The sequence below is a fragment of the Trichoderma citrinoviride genome, assembly GCF_003025115.1.
Source record: "Trichoderma citrinoviride strain TUCIM 6016 unplaced genomic scaffold BBK36scaffold_2, whole genome shotgun sequence".
NCBI classification, from domain to species: domain Eukaryota; kingdom Fungi; phylum Ascomycota; class Sordariomycetes; order Hypocreales; family Hypocreaceae; genus Trichoderma; species Trichoderma citrinoviride.
Window position 1 is genome coordinate 2,253,914 of NW_020194710.1, and position 23,728 is coordinate 2,277,641.

General features: G+C 53.8%; 8 protein-coding genes across 8 annotated transcripts in view; 3 read left to right on the forward strand and 5 right to left on the reverse strand.

Annotated features, from left to right (window-relative positions):
- The window catches only part of BBK36DRAFT_1188968 (hypothetical protein), a gene marked incomplete at both ends in the record, with an annotated part of 1,359 nt that extends 602 nt beyond the window's left edge, over positions 1-757 (reverse strand). The window contains one exon of the mRNA XM_024896603.1: positions 35-757. Coding sequence (XP_024753245.1) covers positions 35-757 — 723 coding nt within the window. The remainder of the gene's footprint in view (positions 1-34) is intronic.
- Positions 758-3,576: 2,819 nt separating this feature from the next.
- On the forward strand, positions 3,577-5,482 carry BBK36DRAFT_63896 (ARM repeat-containing protein; the record flags this gene model as incomplete). The annotated part of the gene is made up of 3 exons (XM_024898410.1): positions 3,577-3,874; positions 4,288-4,807; positions 4,867-5,482. The coding sequence occupies 3 exons, from the start codon at positions 3,577-3,579 to the stop codon at positions 5,480-5,482; spliced, it is 1,434 nt and encodes a 477-aa protein (XP_024753246.1).
- Positions 5,483-6,122: 640 nt separating this feature from the next.
- On the forward strand, positions 6,123-7,424 carry BBK36DRAFT_47028 (glycine cleavage system T protein; the record flags this gene model as incomplete). Its single annotated transcript, XM_024898114.1, has 1 exon — positions 6,123-7,424. The coding sequence occupies one exon, from the start codon at positions 6,123-6,125 to the stop codon at positions 7,422-7,424; it is 1,302 nt and encodes a 433-aa protein (XP_024753247.1).
- A 2,906-nt stretch (positions 7,425-10,330) lies between these two features.
- On the forward strand, positions 10,331-10,777 carry BBK36DRAFT_1582 (hypothetical protein; the record flags this gene model as incomplete). The annotated part of the gene is made up of 2 exons (XM_024897676.1): positions 10,331-10,442; positions 10,524-10,777. 2 exons carry the CDS (start codon positions 10,331-10,333, stop codon positions 10,775-10,777), a joined length of 366 nt encoding a protein of 121 aa, XP_024753248.1.
- A 3,393-nt stretch (positions 10,778-14,170) lies between these two features.
- Positions 14,171-14,773, reverse strand: BBK36DRAFT_1109606 (hypothetical protein; the record flags this gene model as incomplete). The annotated part of the gene is made up of 1 exon (XM_024889496.1): positions 14,171-14,773. One exon carries the CDS (start codon positions 14,771-14,773, stop codon positions 14,171-14,173), a length of 603 nt encoding a protein of 200 aa, XP_024753249.1.
- A 1,974-nt stretch (positions 14,774-16,747) lies between these two features.
- BBK36DRAFT_1156481 (hypothetical protein) lies at positions 16,748-17,317 on the reverse strand (the record flags this gene model as incomplete). Its single annotated transcript, XM_024893930.1, has 1 exon — positions 16,748-17,317. One exon carries the CDS (start codon positions 17,315-17,317, stop codon positions 16,748-16,750), a length of 570 nt encoding a protein of 189 aa, XP_024753250.1.
- Positions 17,318-18,704: 1,387 nt separating this feature from the next.
- On the reverse strand, positions 18,705-19,896 carry BBK36DRAFT_1110246 (hypothetical protein; the record flags this gene model as incomplete). Its single annotated transcript, XM_024889561.1, has 2 exons — positions 18,705-19,682; positions 19,750-19,896. The coding sequence occupies 2 exons, from the start codon at positions 19,894-19,896 to the stop codon at positions 18,705-18,707; spliced, it is 1,125 nt and encodes a 374-aa protein (XP_024753251.1).
- Positions 19,897-20,688: 792 nt separating this feature from the next.
- BBK36DRAFT_1109502 (kinase-like protein) lies at positions 20,689-23,264 on the reverse strand (the record flags this gene model as incomplete). Its single annotated transcript, XM_024889486.1, has 3 exons — positions 20,689-21,333; positions 21,402-22,009; positions 22,106-23,264. The coding sequence occupies 3 exons, from the start codon at positions 23,262-23,264 to the stop codon at positions 20,689-20,691; spliced, it is 2,412 nt and encodes an 803-aa protein (XP_024753252.1).
- Positions 23,265-23,728: the final 464 nt, after the last annotated feature.

Consider the following 23,728-nt stretch of genomic DNA (forward strand, 5'->3'; position numbering starts at 1 on the left):
TGCAGCAGAAGCAGAGCAGCAGCAGCAGGGCGACGCCGGCGAGGGTGCCGATGACGATGCCGGCGATGGCGCCGCCGCTCAGGCCGCCGCCGTGGCTGTCGCTCTCGCTGCCGCCGGCGCCGATAGCATCGGAGTCGCTGGTGGAGGAGGCGCTGCTGGCGCCCGTCTGGGTGACGGTGTAGGTGCCGGTCCAGATGCCCTCGGTGCCGGTGCCGGTCTGGACGATGTGGGTGGTGATGGTGGTGGTGCCGGTGACGCGGTAGGGGGCCGAGTACTGCGTCTCGACCTCGCCGGCGCTGGTGATGACGACGGGCGTGGGCTCGGCGTAGCCCGGCTTGACGGAGCACTGGCCCTTGAAGGCGCACGTCTGCCAGCCGGCGCAGCAGATGGAGCCGCAGGCCTCCTGGGCGTCGTCCTGGGGCACGCAGTCGACGCCGGGGCTGGGCGCGGGCACGGGCGCCCAGTTGGTGAAGAAGGTGGTGGTGAAGGTGCGCGTCTCGGTCCAGGTGCTCGTGTACGCCGCGCCGCCGAAGCCGCCCAGGCACGTCGCCACGTCGCCGCTCAGCGTCGTGCACAGCTCGTTATTGCCGCAGCAGTACTGGCCCTCGGCGCCGCAGGGCGTGCCATCGCACGTGTCGCGCGGCAGCAGGTAATCAGTTGCGTAGGCACTGGTGTCGCTGCCGGTGGGCAATGGGCTGGCGGCGATGAGGCCTGCGGCGGCCAGCAGCGCGGAGGCTGGTCGGATGAGGGAGCGCATGGCCGCGGCGCGTCAAGTGTCTGTCGCTCTCTGGAGGCGAGTTCGAGGCTGGCGAGGAGAGATTGAGCCCAGCGAGAACGAGGCAGAGAGAAGAGCGAAGCCTCTCAAGGAGCAGCTGCTGCAATTGGCGAGGGGGACAAAGAAAGCGGCTGAGATTGGGCCGTGGTTGCTGAGGCAGTTGAACCGAATCCGCCCACCGACTGTCGGCCTCTCACGATGTCAAAACCCACGGGAGCGACGCGGAAACGAGAAGAAGGAAGCCGCTTGACTGACGACGCCCTGGTTTACGCCTGCATAAGTCCAAAGTCAAAAAAAGGAGGCTTGGGAGAGGGAAGAGTGGGAGCGTGCAGCTGCACGATGACTTTTATCGGCCGGCAGACTCGACAATCCCCAACCTCCCACTTACACCACACCAAAAACCCGAACCCCCCCAGCCCCTCCATTTTGTCCGACTCAAGGCACAGCACAGAAAAAGAGAGAAGCATCATCCATCGGCCCAATTGCCAGGGCACATACGCATTCGAGGTACCGAGTACTCGTACCTGCTGCACACCCTCCCGTTCAGCTGCATGTCTCGTATTGCTACTTTGTGCGCTACTGCTGTCTGTGTTACCTTGATTTGCATGACTCTATCAGACCATCACACCCCCCCCATCTCTGGCCCTCTTGACGGACACCGTTTGAACGGGCCGCAAGCCGCGGTGTAGCAAAAGTGCCCTTCTTTCGGACTTGTTCGTCACTCTTACAGGAACGCACAGTATAGGTACAATCGGCCACGGCCAGCTTACTATGAGGAGCCATGTACATATCTTGGCAAACGGGGACAATGAGAATGGACTCGGGCCTCGAGTTCACAAAAAGTCGGAGCGGAGGCGGCGCTCTGTCTCTCTTGGCCAGCTGCGGGAAAAACAGACACACCCACACCCACCCACTAATGACAAAGACGATCAGAAAGAACAAAAGAAGAGCGTCAAGAGAGAAAAGAAGTTTTAGAGCCCCTGACTAGAATTGGGAAGAGATGCAAGATGCAGCAAGGGTTCGGGCCGGAAATCTGACTTGTGATTCTGCAGTGGCGTCTTACGAGGACTTGGACTGGACTGGACTGGACTGGACTGGACTGGTGCGTCAAAGGTTTGGGCGGTCACGAGAAGAAACGAGGCGTGCAGCCGTTGACGAGCGCGATCTTACAGGGTACGGAGTAGCTGGAACTGGATCGTCGAGGACCTTGCCTGGTACGAGGTGCAGCATGTTGGGACCAGGACTTTGTGAATCTACTGCTGCGTATGTCGGTTACGGCTTGATCTTTTGTTCTTAACGAGATTCTTGTCCGTCTTTGAGATCATGTCCATTGACAGACAGGGCCGGGTTCGCCTTACAGCGCACGGAGTGCATCATGCCCCGAGCGGACGGGCTCGAGACTGGATGAGCTGGCAGCTGTGGCCACAGAACTGCCGCATGGAGACACCGCAACAATGTCAAAGAAGCATCGATGGGGCAGAAACGGACACGAGCGTGGTCACAAGCACAACCATGGCCGCATCTATAAAAGGAGCAAAAAGGACATCAAAGACATGGCCGGGCTGCAGTCGAATGCCTACGACGATTGTTGCGAGGTGAGTGTTGCTACAAAGACGGAGTATCGATAGCTGAGGAATCCCCTCATGTGGGCGCCTTTGACGGTGTTGGCAGCTTCTGATGGGCCGGACGGGCGAAGCGACCTGGGGTCAACGGCCGGGCTGGCCTTGTTTTCGCTCCATGCTGTTGATTGACCAGTGGGTTGTCCATCGTGCCCCAATTCCTTCTTTTTCTAGTCTGGCGTGATGGACAATCCGGCAGAGCGACGAGCTGCAAGAACAGAGAACAGACCGGCGGACATGCAGACTCAGCGCCTGCTGCATGCCGACCGCCTCGTGCGCTTGCTTCGAGGTGCATGAGATGACCGACTATTAGCTGCAATGCCCGGATGACATTGTAGTGCATACCGAGAGGCAAAAGAAAAGCATGAAGCAAGAAGGAAAAGAAGGAAAAGAAGCTTGCGCCACGGAGCGTTCCGAGGGATGAAGCTGATTGGAAAGGTTTCGCACTCTCATTAAGCGTGCAGGGCGGTGACGAGCTGTTTCGGAGCCTACAAAGTGCTCCGGAGCGTCACTTGTGCCAATGACAGGCGACGATGTGACGTTGTTTTTGCTAATGGACGCAATTGAGCAACCCGTCGATTTTCAGAGAACAAAAATCTAGTAATGATGATCATATTAGGCACGCCCTGCAATTGAATCAAGGCTTCAGTCCTCCTGATCCTCTATCGTTCCAAATGCTTCAGGTTTGTCATTGAAGGCTTCCCACAGCCATGGAAAGATTATGTCAAGCAGCAGTGGCTGGTGCTGTGGCTGGCTCAGCCTGTGGCTCACGCTGCTGCGGTCCCTGATCTATGGCCGAACGCCGGATAAACCCGCTGTTAAAACAGGTGGGGGTGCAGCATCATGGCCGGCCAGCAGCTGTGAAGCTTCCACGGCTGAGCTGCGACAGTGACACTCTTTCTCTGCTTCATCGGTTCCCGCTCCCGCTCGCCGCTCCTCAGCCTCGCACAGCCCGCTGCACGCTGGTAAGGCTGCCATCGTCCCTCCAATTGCCATCGAGGCGGCGTCGTCAAAAAGTCTGTTCAGCCAGTTACCAAACCTCGACTGCATCTCTCGCATCCTCCTCTCCTCACTGGCGCCCCCCAGACTCTCGCGCGTCACAGCTGCGCTCCTCCGCCTCATCATCGACATCGCCCATTCCCCGCCCCCCTCGAGGATCCCTCGCAAACACAAGCGCCCACCATGTCTGCCGACGGCCCGACATACCTGTCCTCCCTACAAGACAACATCCGCCAGCGCCCCGTCCCCTGGGATGGCGCCGTCCGGGCGGGCAGCCTCACCGAGGAGCAGTACGCAAAGATCCGCGCCGTCGACAAAGCCAAGCGGGCCGAGCAGAGAAACGAGATTGTGAGCGCGGACCTCGATGGATACTCAACGCTCTTCGTCGGCGGCAACGGCAGCCCCAGCGTCCTGGAAAAGGCAGGAAAGAATGCCAGCCTCGTCCAGTACATCCTGGTGCTGTTGACGGACTTGCTCGATGGTAAGCCATTATGCCTCTTCAAATTTCGCATTTCAAGCATCGCCGTCAGTCTGTTTCTACATGCACCGAGTGGGCATTGCGGCAGCAACGCAGGCGTTGTTGTGCTGCTGCCGCGCCAACAGCTCGGACTATCCCGCTATGCTACTCAACCTGAACTTTGTTGTCTGGCTTGTTGAGAAAGAGCTGGCTTCTGATATTGCGGCGTCTGTCGACCGAACCTTAATATTTCTCCAGCTTGCTCTGCACATTTTGTTGTTAAGTCCCCGCCGATTTGCCAAAGTATTGGATGTTACATAACGCTTTGATTTTCCATCTTCCCGCGTGGATACAACTCCAACCTCTATACGACCCATTACTACATCTTTATACGCATCGATTTGGTCTATCGCTAACCATCTCTGAACCCGAAACAGCTGTGCCATCTCTCGCCAAGGCTCTCTTAAAGTCTCCCGAGCCATATCAGCATTTCTTGCCCTTGTTCCGCGCACACTCCAACGAGGACCCCATCCCGATTCTTACGGCACACGCCTTGTCGACGCTCATGTCTTCAGCCCAAGATGACTCCAGGCCTACCGTTGAGGCCCTTCCCAACGTCTTCACCTATCTGTGCGGCCTAGCGCAGAGCACCGACGCCGGCTTACAGGACCTCGCCATGCAGGAGTACTCATTGCTCCTGTACAACCGTGTCTCGCGGGAGCTCTTTTGGAAGCAGCGCAGCGAAACCGTTACGCCCCTCGTCAACATTCTTCGAACTGCGGCCGGCGTGGGCAGTGGAGGTGACGCATCAGCCCGTCTGTGGAGCGGGACTGCTAGCACACGTCCCCTAGAGGGCTCGCTGAATGGAGGTGTTGGCCTACAGCTATTGTACCATGTTCTCCTGGTGCTGTGGCAGACAAGTTTCGACTCAGAAAATATTGGAGATGAGCTGAACGAGTAAGTGTTGATATCTTAAATTTAAGCCCCTGTCAACCCCCAACTAACCATGGCTGTAGCGAATACGACATCATCCTCCTGTATACTCACCTTCTCCGCCTCTCACCCAAGGAGAAGACAACTCGGCTGATTCTGGGCACCCTGTACAACCTGCTGGAGAAGAACCAGGCGACGCTTCTGCCTACTGCTGTGCTCGCGCGTCTGCCCGCACTGTTGGACAATCTGAGTGGTCGCCATCTGACCGATCCCGACTTGCTGGAGGACCTCCAGAACCTCAAGGACCTGCTAGAAGAATACACCAAGACGAAGACCACCTTTGACGAGTACGTAGCCGAGGTTCAGTCAGGTCACCTCCGCTGGTCTCCGCCGCACCGCAGCACCATTTTCTGGGCAGAGAACGCGAGGAAAATCCTCGAGTATCAAAACGGCGAGATTCCCCGCAAGCTGGCCGAGATTATGGACAAGCCCTGGGACAACGACAAGCAGGTCTTGGCCATTGCATGCAACGACATTGGCTGGCTGGTGAAGGAAGTCAGCGAGAAGCGATTGCAGCTGGAAAAGTTTGGCTTGAAGAGGCGGATCATGGAGCTCATGGCCTCCGACGACGAGAACATTCGATACGAGAGTCTGCGTGCCTTGGGACACTGGCTGAGATACAGCTTCGAGGAGAACTAGAATGGGGAATGGCCATGACTGGGTCCAACTCTTTATAATTTCTTAATCACGGAATCGGTCTCGGGAAGCTGCAGCAACTGCATATAACTAGATTCGGAGGAGAGGGGAGAGAAGCTGACTAGTGCTGTTTCTTATTGTTCATTTGTTAGTTCTTTTCTTTTGGATGCTTGTGTAGATGCGGCATCGTTTGGAGCATCAATTGTATTAATTGGGCAGAACTACACGAGTCACCTTCGGCAGAACTAGGTGAACTATTTGTGCCTTGAGAGACGATCCTTTAGTCTTCGGGTAAACAATAGAGCGACTATTCCATTGGCGATGCTAATCTCACTATCTCACCAGATCCCACAACGGTTTCGATATCGGAGAGCCGGTTCATTTCATTACGTTGCACAGGCGCAGAGCAATCCGCAGCTACCCGAGCCGGCCCCACTGGCCAGAATAATCTTGCCATCCATCTCCGATTGATATCGACTTTATCGACTTATCGTCACTCGGCGACTTTCACCTACTTTTTTTCTCACAAGAGGTTGTCCCTCACTATTCCTCCTCTTTCACTACTCATCCAACTCCATCTCTCAAATCTCCACTCATTACTGCTGTTCCTCTTCCTCCCCCTGTCACAGCCAATTGAAGCATCATGCAGAGCTTCGCCAGGTTTGCTCGGGCGTCGCCCCGCGTCAAGGCTTCCCTCTCAGCCGGCCGCCTCTCGACCGCTGGAAGCGTCCGATACGCTTCCTCTCCCAGCAGCGGCGAGTCCCTCAAGAAGACGCCGCTGTACGACTTCCACGTCGCCAACGGCGCCAAGATGGTGCCCTTTGCGGGCTACCACATGCCCGTGCAGTACTCGTCCCTGTCCCTGGCGGACTCCCACCACTTCACGCGGAACCACGCCTCGCTGTTCGACGTGAGCCACATGGTCCAGCACATCTTCAAGGGCCCTGCCGCGGCGGCGTTCCTGGAAAAGGTGACGCCTTCGTCGTGGAGCAGCATGGCCCCCATGAGCGGGAAGCTGACGACGTTCCTGTGGCCCGGCACGGGAGGCATTGTGGATGATACGATTGTCACGAGGATTGGGGAGGACGAGTTTTACGTGGTGACCAACGGGGCGTGTCTCGACAAGGACACCAAGTACATTGACGAGGAGCTGGGCAAGTTTGGTGGCGATGTGCAGTGGACGAGGTTGGATGGGTCGGGACTGGTTGCTCTGCAGGGCCCCCAGTCGGCTGAGATCCTGAGCGAGGTCCTTGCCACCGACATCAACCTGAAGGAGTTTTACTTTGGAAACACTGTTCAGGCGGAGCTCAAGCTTGCGGACGGCAGCAAGACGCACCCCGTCTTGATCAGCCGCGGTGGCTACACCGGAGAGGACGGCTTCGAGATCTCCTTCAACGGCAAGCTGTACCCTGCCTTCGAGAGCACCGTCAAGGCCGTCGAGTCCCTCATCAAGACCGCCGGCCCCGAGCGTCTCCAGATGGCCGGCCTCGGAGCCCGCGACTCGCTCCGTCTGGAGGCGGGCATGTGCCTCTACGGCCACGACCTGGACGACACCACCACCCCCGTCGAGGCAGGCCTGAGCTGGATCATCCCGCCCGAGCGGCGCAAGGCCGGCGGCTTCCACGGCGCCGAGGTCATCCTGCCGCAGCTGACGCCCAAGTCCAAGGGCGGCGCGGGCGTCGAGCGCAGGCGCGTGGGCTTCGTCGTGCAGGGGGCGCCCGCGCGAGAGGGCGCGGAGATCCAAAAGGACGGTGAAAAGGTCGGCACCATCACGAGCGGCGTGCCGAGCCCGACGCTGGGCAAGAACATTGCCATGGGGTACATCAAGGACGGACTGCACAAGGCCGGGACCGAGGTGGACATTGTCGTGCGTGGGAGGAAGAGGGCGGGCGTTGTGACCAAGATGCCGTTTACGCCTGCCAAGTACTGGAAGGCTCCGGCTTAGAAAAACTTGCTCGGCTTTCTGTTTCTCCTTTTCTGTCTTTAGTCGATTGAGATTTGCTTTGGATGGGTGTTTTTTTTCTTGTTCTTGTTCGGGATGGTAGCGGGTTTGGTCACTTAACGTTTTTGCATGGAGGGATGGAGGGATGGATACTTCAACGTGTTTCATGGCGGGTTTACAAAAAAGGGAATGAAGTGGTAGACATATTACAGTGTTTCAAATTGAGTTGCTCGATAGGGGTTTACACTAGGCTGGAGGAGAGTCTGCAGGATGGATACTATGCTGATGACGAGCAAGCACTGGATGGCTTTTTGCCCCTGGTGATGGATCCTATCCGGAGGCAAACCAGATCAGTAACTGTTGCGGTCGACCGCCTTTATTGGCTTGCATTTCCCCCCATGAAGCTAAGATTCTCATCACGGATACTCAAAACGCCGCAGGGCCCCCCCAAGATCCGTCAGGCCATGCCCAGCATTTGCATTTTCCTTTTTCGTAACAGTCTTTGCGGACTTCGCCATCTTTCACACCATCGCGTTTCACTGTCATCTGCCTTTGGAGGTCTCAAGCAGATTCTTCTTTGTTCTCATCTGTTCTTCGTTGGGCCCTGGCCATGCGAGACGGCCCCCCTGCTTGATCTGCCTCAAGTGTCACTTTGGACATTCACGTTTGTTCACGCCTTCAGCGACATACATTCATGATTGGGTCATCTACGACGTATGTCTATTGTCCGCTTGGAGCAGTGGCGGCGTCGAAAGTGATCTTTGGCGGTCGTCGGTAGGGTATTTCTTGGTCGTAGTTTTTTTGTTCGGGGCCGATTCACGTTGATATGACGGAGACTTATCACATACCTGAACGTTGTTTGGCTGGGCGTCTGTTTATTACAGTTTTTGTGCTTGAGACTGGATGGAAACTGCCATGGGAATCTTTCCCATCATCCCCTTCGATCTCGCTCTGTCAGGATGTCCGCCCTCTCATGCTCATCTCAACCATCCTTCGTTCATTTTCCGTCAAACACTCTGGCCACGCCGTCTCGAGCCCTGGGTTCTTGGGATGATATGCAGGGCATTGGGAGTAATGGCAGCAAGCGGATGCGTCCATGTTTCCAGGGTATACATCACAGCACTTTGTTTCAGTAAGGCAGGTAGCCATTATCTGAGTAGCCCATGTTCGTGGAAGGCTTGCCATTTCGCCAGCTTCTAAGAAGGTTTTGCGCGAGGAGTGAATGGACGAGAGCCCTCTAGACAGACCTGGGCACCTTGTGATAGAGTATAATAGTTGTGGTTGATCTACTAAGAGCCCAGTATGAAACTCGACTGGCGGGAGTCCGCCTTTACAGAATCCAAAATCTACTCTATTGGCGTCAGTCGAGAGATGCGATGCGTCTAAGAGATGTAGGTGATTGGTAGTCGACCTCGGACCGCTCAACTGGGTGACATTCTTGCAAGGTCATCTCTCCAAAGCAGCAAGACCGTTTGATGACGCTTCTGGCCTCAGCAGCACACCTCGCTAGGATGGATACGCTGTATGATACGTCCTTGTTCGACGAGGTTGGCTATGTTGGTGCTCTAGAGGAGGTTGAAGATAACTTCATGGACGTGCCCGGCCCCGTCGTTGGCGTCTGCCGGGGTACATCTTGCCTCGGTGCCTGGGTACCTAGTGATACCTACTTATCAGATGCTGTCCAGATTACCTCGCATATTCAGAAGCCGTCCATCGCGATGCTCCAATTTGAAAGAAAGAGTCTTGTTCCCACCTTGCGCCTAGAATGGGTGATGAATGGCGGTGGGAGAATGCGGACGGCGGTTAGGGAAGGCACGTCTGATAAGCGAAGTCACGGCCATGGCCAGCGCCATAGGACAAGAAGCTCAAAATTTGTATCACTCATTTTGAACAACTACTATCATCGACTTCGCCTCCAACACATCCTAATACGCGCGCAAGACGAACAAAACTTCACTCAGAACGAAGAAAAAAATGGTCGACCGAAAGCCGACGAACCTAGTCCCTATCCCTCTCTACGAGGCGCCGTCCAACCTGACGGAGGCAGATGTCAAGGAAATCCAGAAGGAGTATCGCAAATACCATCGAGGATACGACGAGCACGATAAAAAATGCCTCATAAATAATAGCAGGAGGCCAACATTGACACGTGATAGTAAGTTGGCATTTGCGTGGGATATCTCATGGCAGATCAATTTGCCGTCACTCCTGATCCACTTGTGGAAGATCAACGAGGTTAGGAGGTCAGTAGGTATCTCCTAAGGTATGCGAAAGGGTACATATATTGACAACTCCTCCCCTCGTAGCAGCTCCTTCTCCGGCGAGACGTAGATTGACGGGCGATATTGGCATAAAATTACACTCAAGGACACCTCAAGGCTGACTGCTGTCCTGGCGTCTACTTTATGTAGAGAGTGGCTAGCCAGGACCCCAAGTCTCCAGGTTCCTTACTTCCTTCATTCGAATCTATATCATATAGCAAGACTACCTAGAGATATATAGCCATAGTAGCAGAAGATAGAGAGCTTCTCTTCTATTACAAGGTAATTGTAGCAATAGCTAGTAGTAGCAGCAGTAAAGATATATGACTTTGCGCGGATGCTGGCTGACCACTCCCTAAACAATACTTTAGGTATGTATCGATAAGGCAGTCACGCGAAAGTGAGGCCAATGTGAAGCCGATGTGAAGGAAAGAGCTGTCTAGACAGCTGGCAGCTGCCTACCAGCTGCTGCCTCTAGATATAAATTTCTCCCGCCTGACGTCCCCTCTTCTCGTTTTCTTTCTTTCTTCCTTTCTTTCCTCACCAAGAGCCGTTTCCACATTGTACCAACTGGACTTTCGAGAACCAATCGCGTACAAACGACCTCCCCTTTTCACTCCATCAAAACGCTGCTCTACCTTCGAGGCCATGCCTTTCTTTTCTGCTCTCGGTTCCCTCTGGGATTTCCTCCGCCCCAATCGCCCCCCTGCTGGAAAGCCGGCTTCCCGCGTGGACGGTGACGGACCGGAGCCGGCGTCCAGTACGTCTGAGCATGAGGTCCCTGCGGGTTTGTGGGAGAGGTTCGCTGACTTTGTGAACGCGATGGGCCGCTGTTGTGCAGAGGTCCGGAGCCGGATCGAGTCGGTCGGTGCCGATCCCTCTGACAGAGTGGACGAGTTGCGTGCGCGGCTCTCCTTTCTGTCAACCGCTTGTCTCTCCATGGCCCCCGTCTTGATAGTCCTCACGGGCTTGGAACACCTCCACGGTGCTTCGTTTACCGTGGTCGCGTGTCTCCTCGTCGTCTGCGTGCTATCCGGAGCTGGTGGCACTCTCTTTTACCTTGCACCGGCATTTCGTTGCGGAGTTACCCAGTAGGGATGGGTCTTCGTCGTTGTGATAACCGGTTGCGTTACAGGTGGCCTCGGCATAGTTATTGTCGTTGCCATGGGGGTAATTGAGAGCGCGGGCGCGGGCTGGGCTGCCGTTCTGGTATGCTCAGTTATCGCAGCTTTAGCCATCTTTATGGTGGCGCGGACGTCTACTCGTTACCTTCCGGTTCCGAATGACGTCCGTACAGGGAACGATGTCGACCTTGAACGTCAGGACACTTAGGTGTCCAGACGGGATGGAGTCAATACCGGACCTTGTCGAGCTACGGCATAGGGGATTGCCGTGACAGTCTTGTCGAACCAACCCTAGCTTGACACCTGGCGGTAGAGGAGCTGATAAACCTCTGGAAAAAACAGACCCCAATACGAATGCTGCTTCTGCGTAGCATTGGGGACGAGTACCCGGCCCATCTTGGCACAATCATTATCGTACGGGACGGGGAAACCAAACGCATTCGACTCATCAATTTCACCAACTCTACCTCTATCGACTCAACAACTCAACACCCATCGACTCAAAAAGTCAACCTCCATCGACTCAACAAGTCCACCACAACCTCATCGGCGCTTCAAGCCTCGAAAGCCCAAGAAAACCGCAATCAAATCATATATTGCACAAAATCCGCCCAACAGTCGCTCTTGTCGTCTAGTGTACCATTCACCAACTGCGACTTCTGTCAAGCTTCATCCTCCTATCTCAAGACTACCTCTACCTCGTCTAAAGACTGCAACGCACCGCCATTCTCCCCACTGGCCGCATTTCTCACGACCGGCTTAATCAACGGTTTTTCGCGCTTTGGTCCTGCAAACACCCCACAACCACTTGAGCATCTCTCAGCTCGATTCGAACCACCACTCGACATTCCCAAACTGTCCATGACCCTGAATCCCCTGAGGTCCTCCCAGCATCACTCAAAAGCTGTGGATCGGTAGTTTGCCTCAAGACGCTCGTGTCGGATACGATTCTCGCCTCTCGACCATCATTCATTCAGTCTTACTCTCAATTTCTCTACGACAGACAACCAAGATACGATACCGTTGCCGTCCATTTGCAGCGAAGACATTTCAATTGACAGTTGAAACCCCAATCATCAAAACTCAAATTTCAACGTTGACTCCGCCGATTCGAAGCTATTTGGCCTTAAGTCTCCCACTAGGCTGCCAGATGAATCACCATTTTGCCAGCACAAAGACAGATTCGACCTTGCTCTGTGTCAAAGCTGTTTGCAACTTCAGCGAGTTGCTTTTCGAACATTTCGAGTCAAACGAGGTCACAAAATACCCCTCTGTGAGCTTGCCATTTTCGATTTCTGCTTCACATTATTCAACTGACTCTTTCTGGTGTACACTAGATATCACTCTGCGACCTAGATCCGGTATTTCGAAGTAGATTCAATGGTCATGACGGTCTTCAGGGAGAGAAAAATCGAGTTGTCTTGTGCAAGATGCCTAACCTATTTCCCCAGTCTTCTTCACCAGTCAGTCCTCAACTGCTTTCGGCGTCATGCCTGTGGCAGCCCGGATACTGATATCTAGTGTACAGTACAATCACACTTCTCAGTTGACTGAGTTCTCCGCGGGCCACTTGACTCCCTCTCAAGTTGAAACAGAAAGAAAAATGGAAAGGAATACTTGGAAAGATTCAGGAGGTTTGGAGGGATATGGAAACAGAAGGATGGCGCATGGGTGTCGATTGGAATACGTTGGTTTACTTCTCGTGACCCACGCCCTCATAGGGAGTGAGCTTTGTAAAATGTACACCTTGATGATGAATGATGCTATCGGTTGGTGAATCATGACAAGCTAATGAGTTTAGTGGCTTGTGATACTAGATTCCCAAGCCACATGGTGTCTCTCGGAAGCTGTTTGTTGTGAGGGTGATGTCTGGTAGTGGAGGTGGTGAGATTAGTTTCGTGAATGTTGCTCTCAAGAGATGAGATTACTCAATCCGTGATGTTCCGCAGGGCCATTGTCTGATTGTCGGGTTAATCTAAAATTGTCTACCACTTTTTGTTCATCGTTATGATTGGATATTGAACTTGGAGTTTTGGTGTTCCATCTGTCTAGTGACGATGTGGGGGAGGGCAATTCCAGGCACCTAGTGAGCTGGCTTGGGAATCCCCAGATCTTTCAGGCCTGAGAAGTGGCCGATGCGCCATAGTATCCTTTGTACGAAATGCTACAGCTATGTACTTTAGCCATGCATGCAATGAAAAGCGTCTTCTGTGGACGATGGACCCTGGCGCTTTGGGAGCTGTTGTTGAATGCAATATCCATAGTAGGTAAGGTAGTTGATGGAACCTCATGTAATTCGGTAAGATAGGCCAGTGGAGCATCGCCTACCATTTAAGGCAGTGTTCAAATTATGAATCTTGGGCCTTGTTATACCATTTCTTTTTTTTTTTTTTTTTTTTTCCTTCCAGGTTTGCTCTCATGGAAACCCCAGGAAGCAGTGTAATACTTGTACTGAATTTTTTCTGTTCATAATCCTGCCGTGAGCGTCTCATTTGCAGTTTCTCTTCAGTTTACAAAGTGGCCCGCCCAGCAAATACCTACCTACCTACCTACCTTAGGGTCCTGTGGCGGTGGCTTCTCCCCGTATCGCTTTTCATTACTTGGGGGTCTCAAAAGGACTACTTACGTTGCTCGACATACCTAGCTCCACTATGTCGGCATGGGAGAGAGGTGCTGACTACTTGTCTGGACGCTCCGAGGGCTGCAGTTTGTGGCTTCGAGAAGCCGGCGACGTAGGTATGTTAGGGAAGCCGAGTTGCAAAAGGCTCGTTGCCTTGCATATACCCTTCGTCTAATGCGATCCCCATACAGATAAAAGTCTCCCGCTTTAGGTGATAACCGCTTTAGTTGCTAAGTGATAAGGAACCTTTTTCGTATGAGCCTTATGGTGTGGATTGATGTAGTGTCCTTTTTGCAAGGTGGTGGTGGGAGCGAGCGTCTCCGCTACCTTAGTACGGCTTTACTACTACTACCACCGGGACGTACCAGGTGGAGATTGGGGTGGTCTGCAGGCGGCACTAGACCTGCAGGCGGCATGAGTTGTAGGCGACCAGGGGGTCGCTCAGGGAGTGGGTAGCGCGAGTCTACCTAAGGTGGAAAGCGGTCTGAGCCTGCAGAACTCCGACATGCAACACACAGCGTGCTGTAAAATGCTGACTAAGGTAGGAGGTGTGCAAGTGTGGTCGGTCTGTACGGCAGGAATCGACCAGGCGTCGACAAGCACAAAAGCAGAAATTTGAGTACGGCAGGCGTTGGAGCAGGAAACAGTTCATAATTCCAAAAGTTTTCATTTCCAGCTCTACAAACATAAGAAACGCCATATACGCTATGCAAAATACTCCATGCAGCTGCTCATTGATGCCCATCATGTGCTGTCGTGTGCCGCTTCGTGTGCCGTTTCGTGTAAGTGACGGGGACTCGCAAAGAGCAGGATTCTGGCATCGCGGTGGACGTCCACCTGGCGCTCGAGATGCTCAATCAGGGAAGAAATTTCTGCGATGAATTTGTCGCAATTATCCTTCTTGTAAAAGGCCCATTTCAAAGCTTCAACCTTCTTTGCAGTCTGTATTTTTTGCTTGTCGAGGAATTCCGCGGTGCGAAGTCGCATCTTTTTAAGGTTGAGTGGAGTGTTGGTGGCAGAAGAAGCTTCAAGGTCGCCGCCAGCAGCTGCCATGAGATCAGCTCTGATGCGGGCGGCTTCTCTTTGCGCTTTGCGGAGAGTTTCTTGGATACGAGAGAGGGTTTCGGATATCGTTGCTTCTGGATCTTGAAAGGCAATTTCTGGAGAGTGCGTGGGGTTCGCGGGACGGTTCGCATTGTTCATGATAGATGCGCAGCGGGAGAGGTGCACTTGGAGCTGGAGCTGGTAGACGCCGAACTCGTCTTCAAAGCCGCGGGCTCGCAGGATGGAATGAAAACCTTGGTGCACAAGGTGGAGGATGCTGGCTGTACTACTTACAGCATTCATTCTGGCATAGACGTCGCTCTGGCGTTCAATAGTAGAAAAACATGACGGGAGACGATGAAGACGAGCTCGGAATGCTGCAGAAAGAGCGAGGCCTTATTATAGAGAGTAATACTCATCAAACCATCCATACCGAGAAACGTGAAACCTTTCTCATGCCTGACGCGCGAAAGGGTGCCGCCAGCTTACTGGTTGACGCCCCTAAAAAAAAAAAATCCGTGTACCTGACTGGTTGCAGTCCCATCCGGGGCACGGAGTAGACTAGCACTAGCGGCACCTGGATTCTGACTGCTTGGCGACTCGACTTGTCCGTCCGTCAACGGGTGCGCGTCGGTTCCAGGGACGAGTTGGGTGGGTTCCACTGACGGGTTGATTTCGTACCAAGCAGGCGGCAGTGCATAGAGGGAAAATCAAGCCGCAGAGTAAGGTAATCTACATGCCTACATGTACTCTTGATGTTGGCGAGGCTCATGCACTCTACTCCGTTTGTGTTCTTGGCATACCTACCTACGCTTCACATCTCATTACATCCAGCCTCAAGACAAGGAAAACGTATGCTGTCTCAGGTATCAACTAGAGTCAATAGAACCTGATATGCGCATCTTTACTCGCAGGTCGAAGATATAAAATGCCTACATCACCCGTGCCGACTCCTTGCAAGACCGCACTTATTATACGAGTGCACCTGAGTTTCCAGCTTGAGGGCCGAATTCCTGCTGCGATTCCCTCCTCTGCACACTTGCTTCTCTCTCTCGGAGAATCCTCGCTTCCCAGATCGCTGCAGGGGCTGACGGGACAGCTGAGATGCGCCCGGGAACCCCCCTCCCACACACACACACACACAAAATATCAGCATGTTACCACAGGTACGGACTGTGTTATGCCTGACAAAGGACCTGCATTGCGGATCAGGCATCAATGATGGGGGTTTGCCGATTTCTGGCCTGAGTAGCGGGAAAGCCTGAGCCAGGCCCCCGAACGCACTGACTCAGCAGCATCTACTCTTACTGGCTACTGCCCTCCTCTTGTATCCAGTAGAAAATCTAACGAACAGAAGAATGGGAAATGATCGAATGGAAATAAGAGGTAATGCATATGCGTGACTAGAGACTTGATTATTACTTCTTCTCTTCAAGACGGCAAAGCATTTGGTGCCCTTACTAGGATTCCTTGGAAAGTACTAGGCACCGCAACAGTCAAAGCAGGCAATCGACTCTGGAGTGACCAATCGGCCAGACGCGACTGTCTTGCCGTGCTGCTGACGACTGGCGACCGGGTGCTGAAGAGGAAGAATCAATGAACGAAAATGAGGAGGACGAAAGGTGAAGCCTTTAGTTTCGAGATCGACTCCGCGCAAGGACTGGCCCTGTGCAGTCTACTGGCGGTCGGCGGCGTGTTTTACAAGTACAGCTCCTACCGGTATAGACGGACCACATGAAAAACTGACCTCTAGGTGGTTGTTGAATGCTTTTAGAATACTATTACCACTTGCAAATACATCTCCCATTCTCTTGCCGAAGTTGGTCAACTCTGCAAATCAAGCTCAACATCGTATCGTTCGGATTCATATTGATACCAGCGTGTGCGAGAGGCATGATGGAAAAGTCACTCAGAGGGCGTCAAGTATTCGATGTATCCTTTCTCATCATGTTTCTAGCCTTCCACGTGTTCCTCAAGAAAAGAAGCAAAGGTATGACTCGAAATGTCGCAGCGAGGAGGTGAAAGACTGGCAGATTGGGAGACTTGTCAGTCTACCACTACCTGTGTGGCTGGTAGTTTTCCTCTGGCCTAAATGATAATGTGTCTTTTCGCTGTGCTGAAACTTTCATCGCCGAATGGCCCTGTTCAGCCCTCGAAAAAATCCAATCAACGGGAGGAAATCCAGTGGTGATAGCTACAGGAAGAAGATGCTCCTAAGAAGATCCACGCCAATGTCACGGAAGGGGCAAGACCGGGCACGACGAGGGCGAGTGTCCATCACTTCGACTCCTCACTCTCCTCCATCTTCGCCAACACATTCTCTACATAAGCCATGAATTTCTCGTCCAACTGTTTCGCCGCGTCACGAAACTCAGCCTCAATCTTCCGAGTCTCCGTGTGGTACGTACGACGCACCTCCTCCTCGCCGGCAGCAATCAGCTCCGGAATCCCAGCCTTTTCCGATTTGTAATCGCCGTATTTAGAGCAGGCTTCAAAGAAGCCCCTTATGAAACGGTCGCTTCTCTGTCCGATGTGCCCCAAGGCCACGGCCCTTGTCACCCGAATGCTCTTGACGTCGCTCTTGACGCGCTTGATGGCGTCCGCCAGCGAACGACCTTGACGAGTCAATGCGGCCTCTCTGGTTTCAATGACCTTGCCCTTTTTGACAATGTATTCCTTGGTGAGCCGCATCCGTTCCGCATGTGGGCGTACCGCCAGTATCTTGTCCATGATCTGAGGGGGTACGGTCAGTGTGTCGTAGGATTTTGCATCTTCTTTGGCCTTGTCGGACGTGCCGGCGAGTGTTTCGTAGGGAGGGGGTGGGACAGCCTCTGTCTTCTTTCCCATGGCGAACGTCATGAATGTATTTTTGGCTGTTGAATCGGGTCTTTGTCTTAAAATAGAGGTCAGTGGCACATCTCCAGATTACAATGCGGTATCAAAGGCCTGAGCTTACCGTTGACTTTTCTCACCCAGTTCAGTTTGAAGTTCGGGGAGTGGTGATGCGCAAAGCCCAAGGAGTTGAAGTGAATGAATGGATACGCAAAACAGATCAAACAGCGGCTCTCAAGCCACCTTATATGCACACTCGGGACCGAGACGAAGGTGTGCGTATTGGGTTTGTGGCTGGAAAAGGCGTCGTGTTGGCGGCACTTGAGCCTGAAAGCTCGGACCGAGATCTACTCTGTGTTCACACCAGAGTAGGGTGGCCATATTATAACCTTATTTGCACCGCGATGGATCAACATTACCTACTACAGGTAGTCCTTCTTGGGCCGTAACAGGCTGTGCCTCTTGGTTGAACACCGAATGACCTCGAAGGCTCATGACATGTCACATATGTTCTATTATTATCCTGAGTACCTGACTTGCCATGCACACTGAGGCTCAAACACATGTATTAAGGCATCCGGTAAGCATCACATTGTATACAGATCCTTGTATGAAACTACTAGAAGTTAAGATGCAAGTCTTGCAAATATCGAGGGTCTTTCCGTAACCCAAGACGAGTCCTCTTCGCGCGAGACCCCAGCGCCAAAATCTTGCCCATAATCCGAAGACGTACGGACGAAACGCTGTGCGTGGTTCCGTCTCTTTTGCCGTCTCCGGGCACCGCAGGGGAGGACTCTTCTGTATGAAGAGACAGGCTTTCTCCGGAAGACATTGCGGCTGCCTTCTTCATCGTGGTGGTGATGAAGGTCTTGTTGTCGTTGAAACGGTAAATGTCCCGTTGTGTGTCTTGGCCAATTGTTAGCGGCATCAGGTTTGTATAGGAAAACATGTGCTTACAGTTCATTTTCTTTCAAAAAATGATTTGAATATGTAGAACGAGGCGATATACTAGAAGCAGTGAGTTGGTCTGGGTGAACAAGTTTGGTGGTCTGATGAAGAAGATGAATGAAAGAAATTCACCAGGGTGGCGATCAGGCCAATTTATACCTCTGGAGTTCAAGATTTGTTGAATTATAAAAGGTTCGCGTATGAAAAACCACAGCCTCCGGCAAGATCAGACAAGGTTCCAGGAGAGTTGCTTAAAAAGTTGTGACAGCATCAAATTAAAAGTTGGGCATCCTAATCCCCTCGCTTTCGGACGCTTGTTGAGCATTTTGACTTTACGCCTGGCGCAAAGCCACAGCATCACAAAAATTAAGCTTAAATCCTTATCGACCAGTGCCAGACCTTTCCCCAAAGGAACTGTTAACAAAAAGGCCCGATCCAAAGCCACAGAAACCGCTCACGAAGCCGGCCACTGCTCGACAATCCCCCAGCCGCGGACCTCTTCCCCCTTCCATGTCCCAGAGTAGCGCACGAAGGAGTCGCAAAACGCAAACGAAGCCCCGTAGCTGGCCTCGCCGTACTTCCAGCTCGTGACATTCGGCGCCACAGCCGTAATCACGCTGTCCTGCTCGTCAAGGAACGAGACCTCGAAGGATCCGTACCAGGTGCGCTTTGTGCTCGGGGAGACCCACGGATCTCGAGGCTTGATGTCTGGGTTCACGCCAACAATCTCCTGTCGACCGTCTGGATATAGGGCCGTGGCGAAGGCCTTGAGGGCGCCTTGCTCGGTGGGGACAATCCACGTCGAGATGCGAATTCCGTTCTCGAGCTGGATGGGCACCCAGTACCAGCCCTTGGAAGGAGTCTCCTCGCCCCACTGGCGGTCATACCATGTCGTCGAGCGGTTTGAATCGATAATGTGCTTAGTTCCGTTGAGGGTAAATGTCCCTGTAGTGTAAGATGATGGGCTGGCCCAACCTTGGTTGAAGACGGAGCCCCAGAAGAAGCTGCCGCTGCCGCCGTTGAAGAGGAGAGACCCCTGGGGCTGGAACGTCGTGTCGAGGGAGAAGTTGCTGTTTGAAAAGTTTGCGATGACGCCGATGGAGGAGATGTTGTCGTCTGTTAGGCTGTGCAGCTCGTATTGCTCGCCAAACTTGATTCTCAGACGGTCTTGTCCGACCAGTGTTGGGGTTGCTTGGGCAAATGACGAGCTGAAGCCGCCTGTTTCGAGTGAAAAGACCAGGCAGCCGTTGGCAGAGCCGCCGTACGTCGAGTTACCCGACCCGCCGGGGACGGCATTTGTGAATGTAATGAGAACGAAGTGCAGGTTTTCGGTTGTGGTGACGAAGTGGCCGACCCAATGCGAGTTGAGGCCGGTGGGGGACTGGATGCGGATGGCTTGGTTTGCGGAGACGTTGTATGTTGGACCGGCGGCCTGGGGGAGGGTTAGATGCTTGGTGAGGATGTGAGGCACTAGACGAGGCATGTCTGTAATTGCTCACCACGTAAGGGTTTTCGATTGCTGGCTTCGAGTTTCCTGATGCTGGGGCGAGCCACGGGCCAAGTGGAGTTGATGGACTATAGGCTTGAACGGCGGCTTGAGAGCATGAGCTCAAAGCCCAGAGACTGAGTAGAACATTCAAAAGCATCGCTACGATCAAAGCAGTATCTAGAAGAACCAAAGTCGGGCAGATAATTATACACAACTTGGTTTCATCGAGAGCTACAAGCCTCTTTATAGAATGTCCACCAATTCCTCGCGATTACAGAAACGGAAGGACACTTCTATAGGGGAATGTCCCAATATGGCAATTCACGGGGGAGGGCGGTTGAGAGTGGAGTCCCGCGCATCAGAGCCATCGGGGGATTTTCTTACCAGTAGTACCTTATTATTTTATATGACATGCCTTATATGGAATGTCACTGCAAATTTGGGGATAGTAATAAAAAAGAGGAGGAAAAAATTGCACCTTAATAATTCGAATATCACGTGTAAGGCCGGCAACAGGGATCATGTTGGGGCTTCACGGCGGTCGTTCAGAGTTCGTTCGTGTCTTTGTGAACGCTGGTACTGTACCTGGATCGTAGGGGGAATAGATGAGAAATCAGGAAAGCGTTTTGCGCGCGCTGAGATTTATTTGTAATCCCTCGCCCGTGTGATATTCTTCTCATCATCACGACAGCCGGTGAAAAGATCAAAATACCAGTCTATTGAGTATAAAGAGTCAAAAGGATGCTGGATAATCGAATCGGATGCCGCTAGCCACTCACTTCAAGCGGACTAAACACACAGTCAACCACATGCGTCCAAGAATAGGCATAACAGATGCAGCAGGTAAACAAGCAATCGTCAAAGTCGTAAAATTCATGGGTATTATAAAAGAATTGCTCATCTCCAGCCTTTGTATGCAAAACACAATCTCTCTTGCCCTTCCCAATCGTCACCTCTCCACAGGATACAAAAACGGGTCGCTATAAGAAAGCAGCTCCTCGCACGTGGGCCGCATGTGATGGTCTCGGTTCAGGCACCGCCTCAGCGTCCTGATGAGCGAAGGCGGGACGGGAGCGCCGCCCATGCCGCGGGAGGGAAACTCAATGTGGTGATCCCAATTGATAATGGCCTGACATCTCGCCATCTGGTTCGCAATGTGGCCAAAGGGTGGCAAGCCGTAGACCATCTGGTAGAGGATGCAGCCCAGCGACCAGACATCGCTCGACTTGCCCAGCTTCATAAGCTTGGGTCTGCCGGGGATTCGACCGCCGCGCGGGTTGTTAGAGTCCAGCAGGGACTCGGGCGACATGTAGTTGGGCGTGCCCACCTGCGTCTCTCGGTGGACGTTGACGGTCTCGTCGGTCTGGATGGCGTTGGCGATGCCAAAGTCGATGAGCTTGAGCCTGCCCTTGACGAGGACAAAATTGGCGGGTTTCAGGTCCGAGTGAACAATGTCGTGCTGGTGGACGGCGTGCAGGCACTCTAACATCTCTTTCCAGTAGAAGCGTACAAATACCGAGTCGAATCTGGAAGACTCGGGGCCCTGGCGGCTTGCCAATAGAGTATTCAGGTCTCGTTCTCCCATTTCCATGACCTAGAACATTGTCGCTTGATTAGCACCTCTCATCAATCAACCCACTGGATATGCTCTAGTGTACTTACCAAACTCAGCACCTGCTTTTCTGTGTTCATCTCGTAGGCGTACAGATTGATAACTCGATCAACCCCCTCGAGCCTCCCAAGGAGATCAATTTCGCCCTTGTATCCCCTGATGGTCAACTCGTCGGCGTTCTCCAGGGCCACGCGCTTCAGGGCAAACATCTGTCCATTCTCGGCGGTTACGCGATAGACCTTGGCGCTGCCGCCGCGACCAAGGCAGTCGAGCCTGGTATACGTCTTTCCATTCACCCGCAGCACGTTTCTCCGCTGTCTTGTCGATGTAGCCGCAGCTGCGGCTCCAGTGGTCGACGTTGCCGCCTCCAGGACGGACGACATCTTGGGAGGAGGCGGCGGAGCAGCCCGCTTAGGTGTGTTGTTGGCCACTGGAGCCAATGGTCTCCGCTCTGGTGAAGACGGCCGGGCGAAAACAGGCGCAGGCGCAGGATCAGTGCTCAGAGGTCGCTGCGGCGCCTTGTCCATCCGATCGTCGATGGAAGACCTCGGGCGCTTATAGCTCGCACGGCCGTTGTTTTCTTGATCGTGCGCTGAAGGTACCTGAGGCCGAAGTATTGATTTCCTATATGGTATTTCCTCCTCCTCCTCTTGTGCGTCTTCCCTTTCTCTTTCTGATGGCTGATATCTCTCGTTTTCCTGAGGCTGGTATCGCTGCGCTTCTGGCTCGAGCTCAACATCTCGCGGCGAGCGACGCCCAGAGTCGGGCCGGGAACTCATGCTGGACTGGTGTCTCCTATGAAGGGCCCTAGCCGAAGCACTAGCACTGACAGGACTTCCAGAGTTATAGTCTCGGATTCCATCGGGGTAAAAGGCAACTTCTGGCGTGTCACCCATCTGGTGGTTCTCCTGGTCCCGGTTGGCATCGTATCGATCCATCTCCCCTTCTTCTTCAGCGTCGTCTTCGCTCTGCCTCCGCCTGCCACGCCGAGCAGGCCCGCTGAGGAATGTGCCCGGAATCTTACCAACGCGCTTGACGCGCATCGAGCTCTGCAGGTTGGCGTTCTCCTCGAGTCGGCCCCTAGCCGAGCTGTACCGTGAGATGCTGCCATAGCTGGCGAGCGGTGCTTCATTTCGTGCAACGGTTTCCGGGACCCTGTCTGGCTCGTAGTCATCCACCTCGATGGCAGACCTGTCGACACCAGAGCGATCAAACGACCGCCCCGATGACATGCCGGTTGAGCCGACTCTGCTGCGATTGCCCGAGGAGTTTGTTGAGATTCTCACAATGCGGTTCCCGTGCGCGGGTGTGTTGATGTCCGCCTGTGGCTCTGGCCTCTTATCGGCAGATTCTTCTCTACTGGGCGGCCGACTCTGGCGCTGTGTTGATCGAGAAAAAGAGCTCGAGCGTCTCTTGGAAGGCTGGATCTGGCTCAGGCTCTGCGAAGTGCTGCTGAGCCTCACCACCCGCTTCCGTGTCACGGGGCTCGCACCGCGCTCCCTGGCGGGACTCGAGGTCCTCGAAGTTTTGCCCTCGGCGGGCTGGCTAGTGGAGGATCTCAGGTTCCTCCCTCTCTCGGGCACAGAAGGCGTCGTCGTGTTCAATTGGCTGGTCCGTCTTCGCGTCTGTGGTGGTGAGGTCGATCGCTCTGCGGGCTGAGCGCCCTCAGGCTCGCCATCATTGAGCAGCGCTTTGGTGAGGGCGCTGAGCTTCATAGGCACCGGAATCTCATCCTCGGAGCTGTCGTCGTTGTACTGTTTGGCGCTGCTTCGGGCTTGCATGGCACCCGCCTGATGGCTCTCGCTCCTGGTCAGGAATGCTCGCGAGGGCAACTCGCGGAGGGCTTGCTGTCGCTGCGAAGACCTGCGGATAGGGCCGGCTGCCATTGGCGTTGGCGAAGCCGCTGTCGCCATGTTTTGGCGGTTTCTCTAGGTTGGCGGTCAAGCGAGGTGGAAGCGCAGGTGGCGAGCAATGGGCGGCTGGTGGTTGGCGAATCAAGGAATAAGTATTTTAGAGGCGCGGCTTCCTTGTCGTCCGAGGGCCGCAGGCGTTGAGGCAGCCGACAGCTGTGTCGCGTAGGGGTGGATGGTCAAGGATGATGAGGTGAAGAGCGGAGAGAGCTGGAGCTGCCGAGTCGAGATTCCAGGATTATTTTTGGGGTTCGTTGTTTGCGAAACACGCCGACCAATCAGCAGCGGCCGGGTTGCCGTGGGCAACGAACGATCCAGGCACGGGCTGGCGCTAATAGCGCTAACTACAGGGAGGGAAATGGCGCTGGTTCTGCTCTGTTGATGGAGAGGCTGCTGTGTTTTGCTACTGCGTGGATGCCTGGATGAATCGCTGAATGGGACCCGACATCAGTGCTCCTGCTGATGGC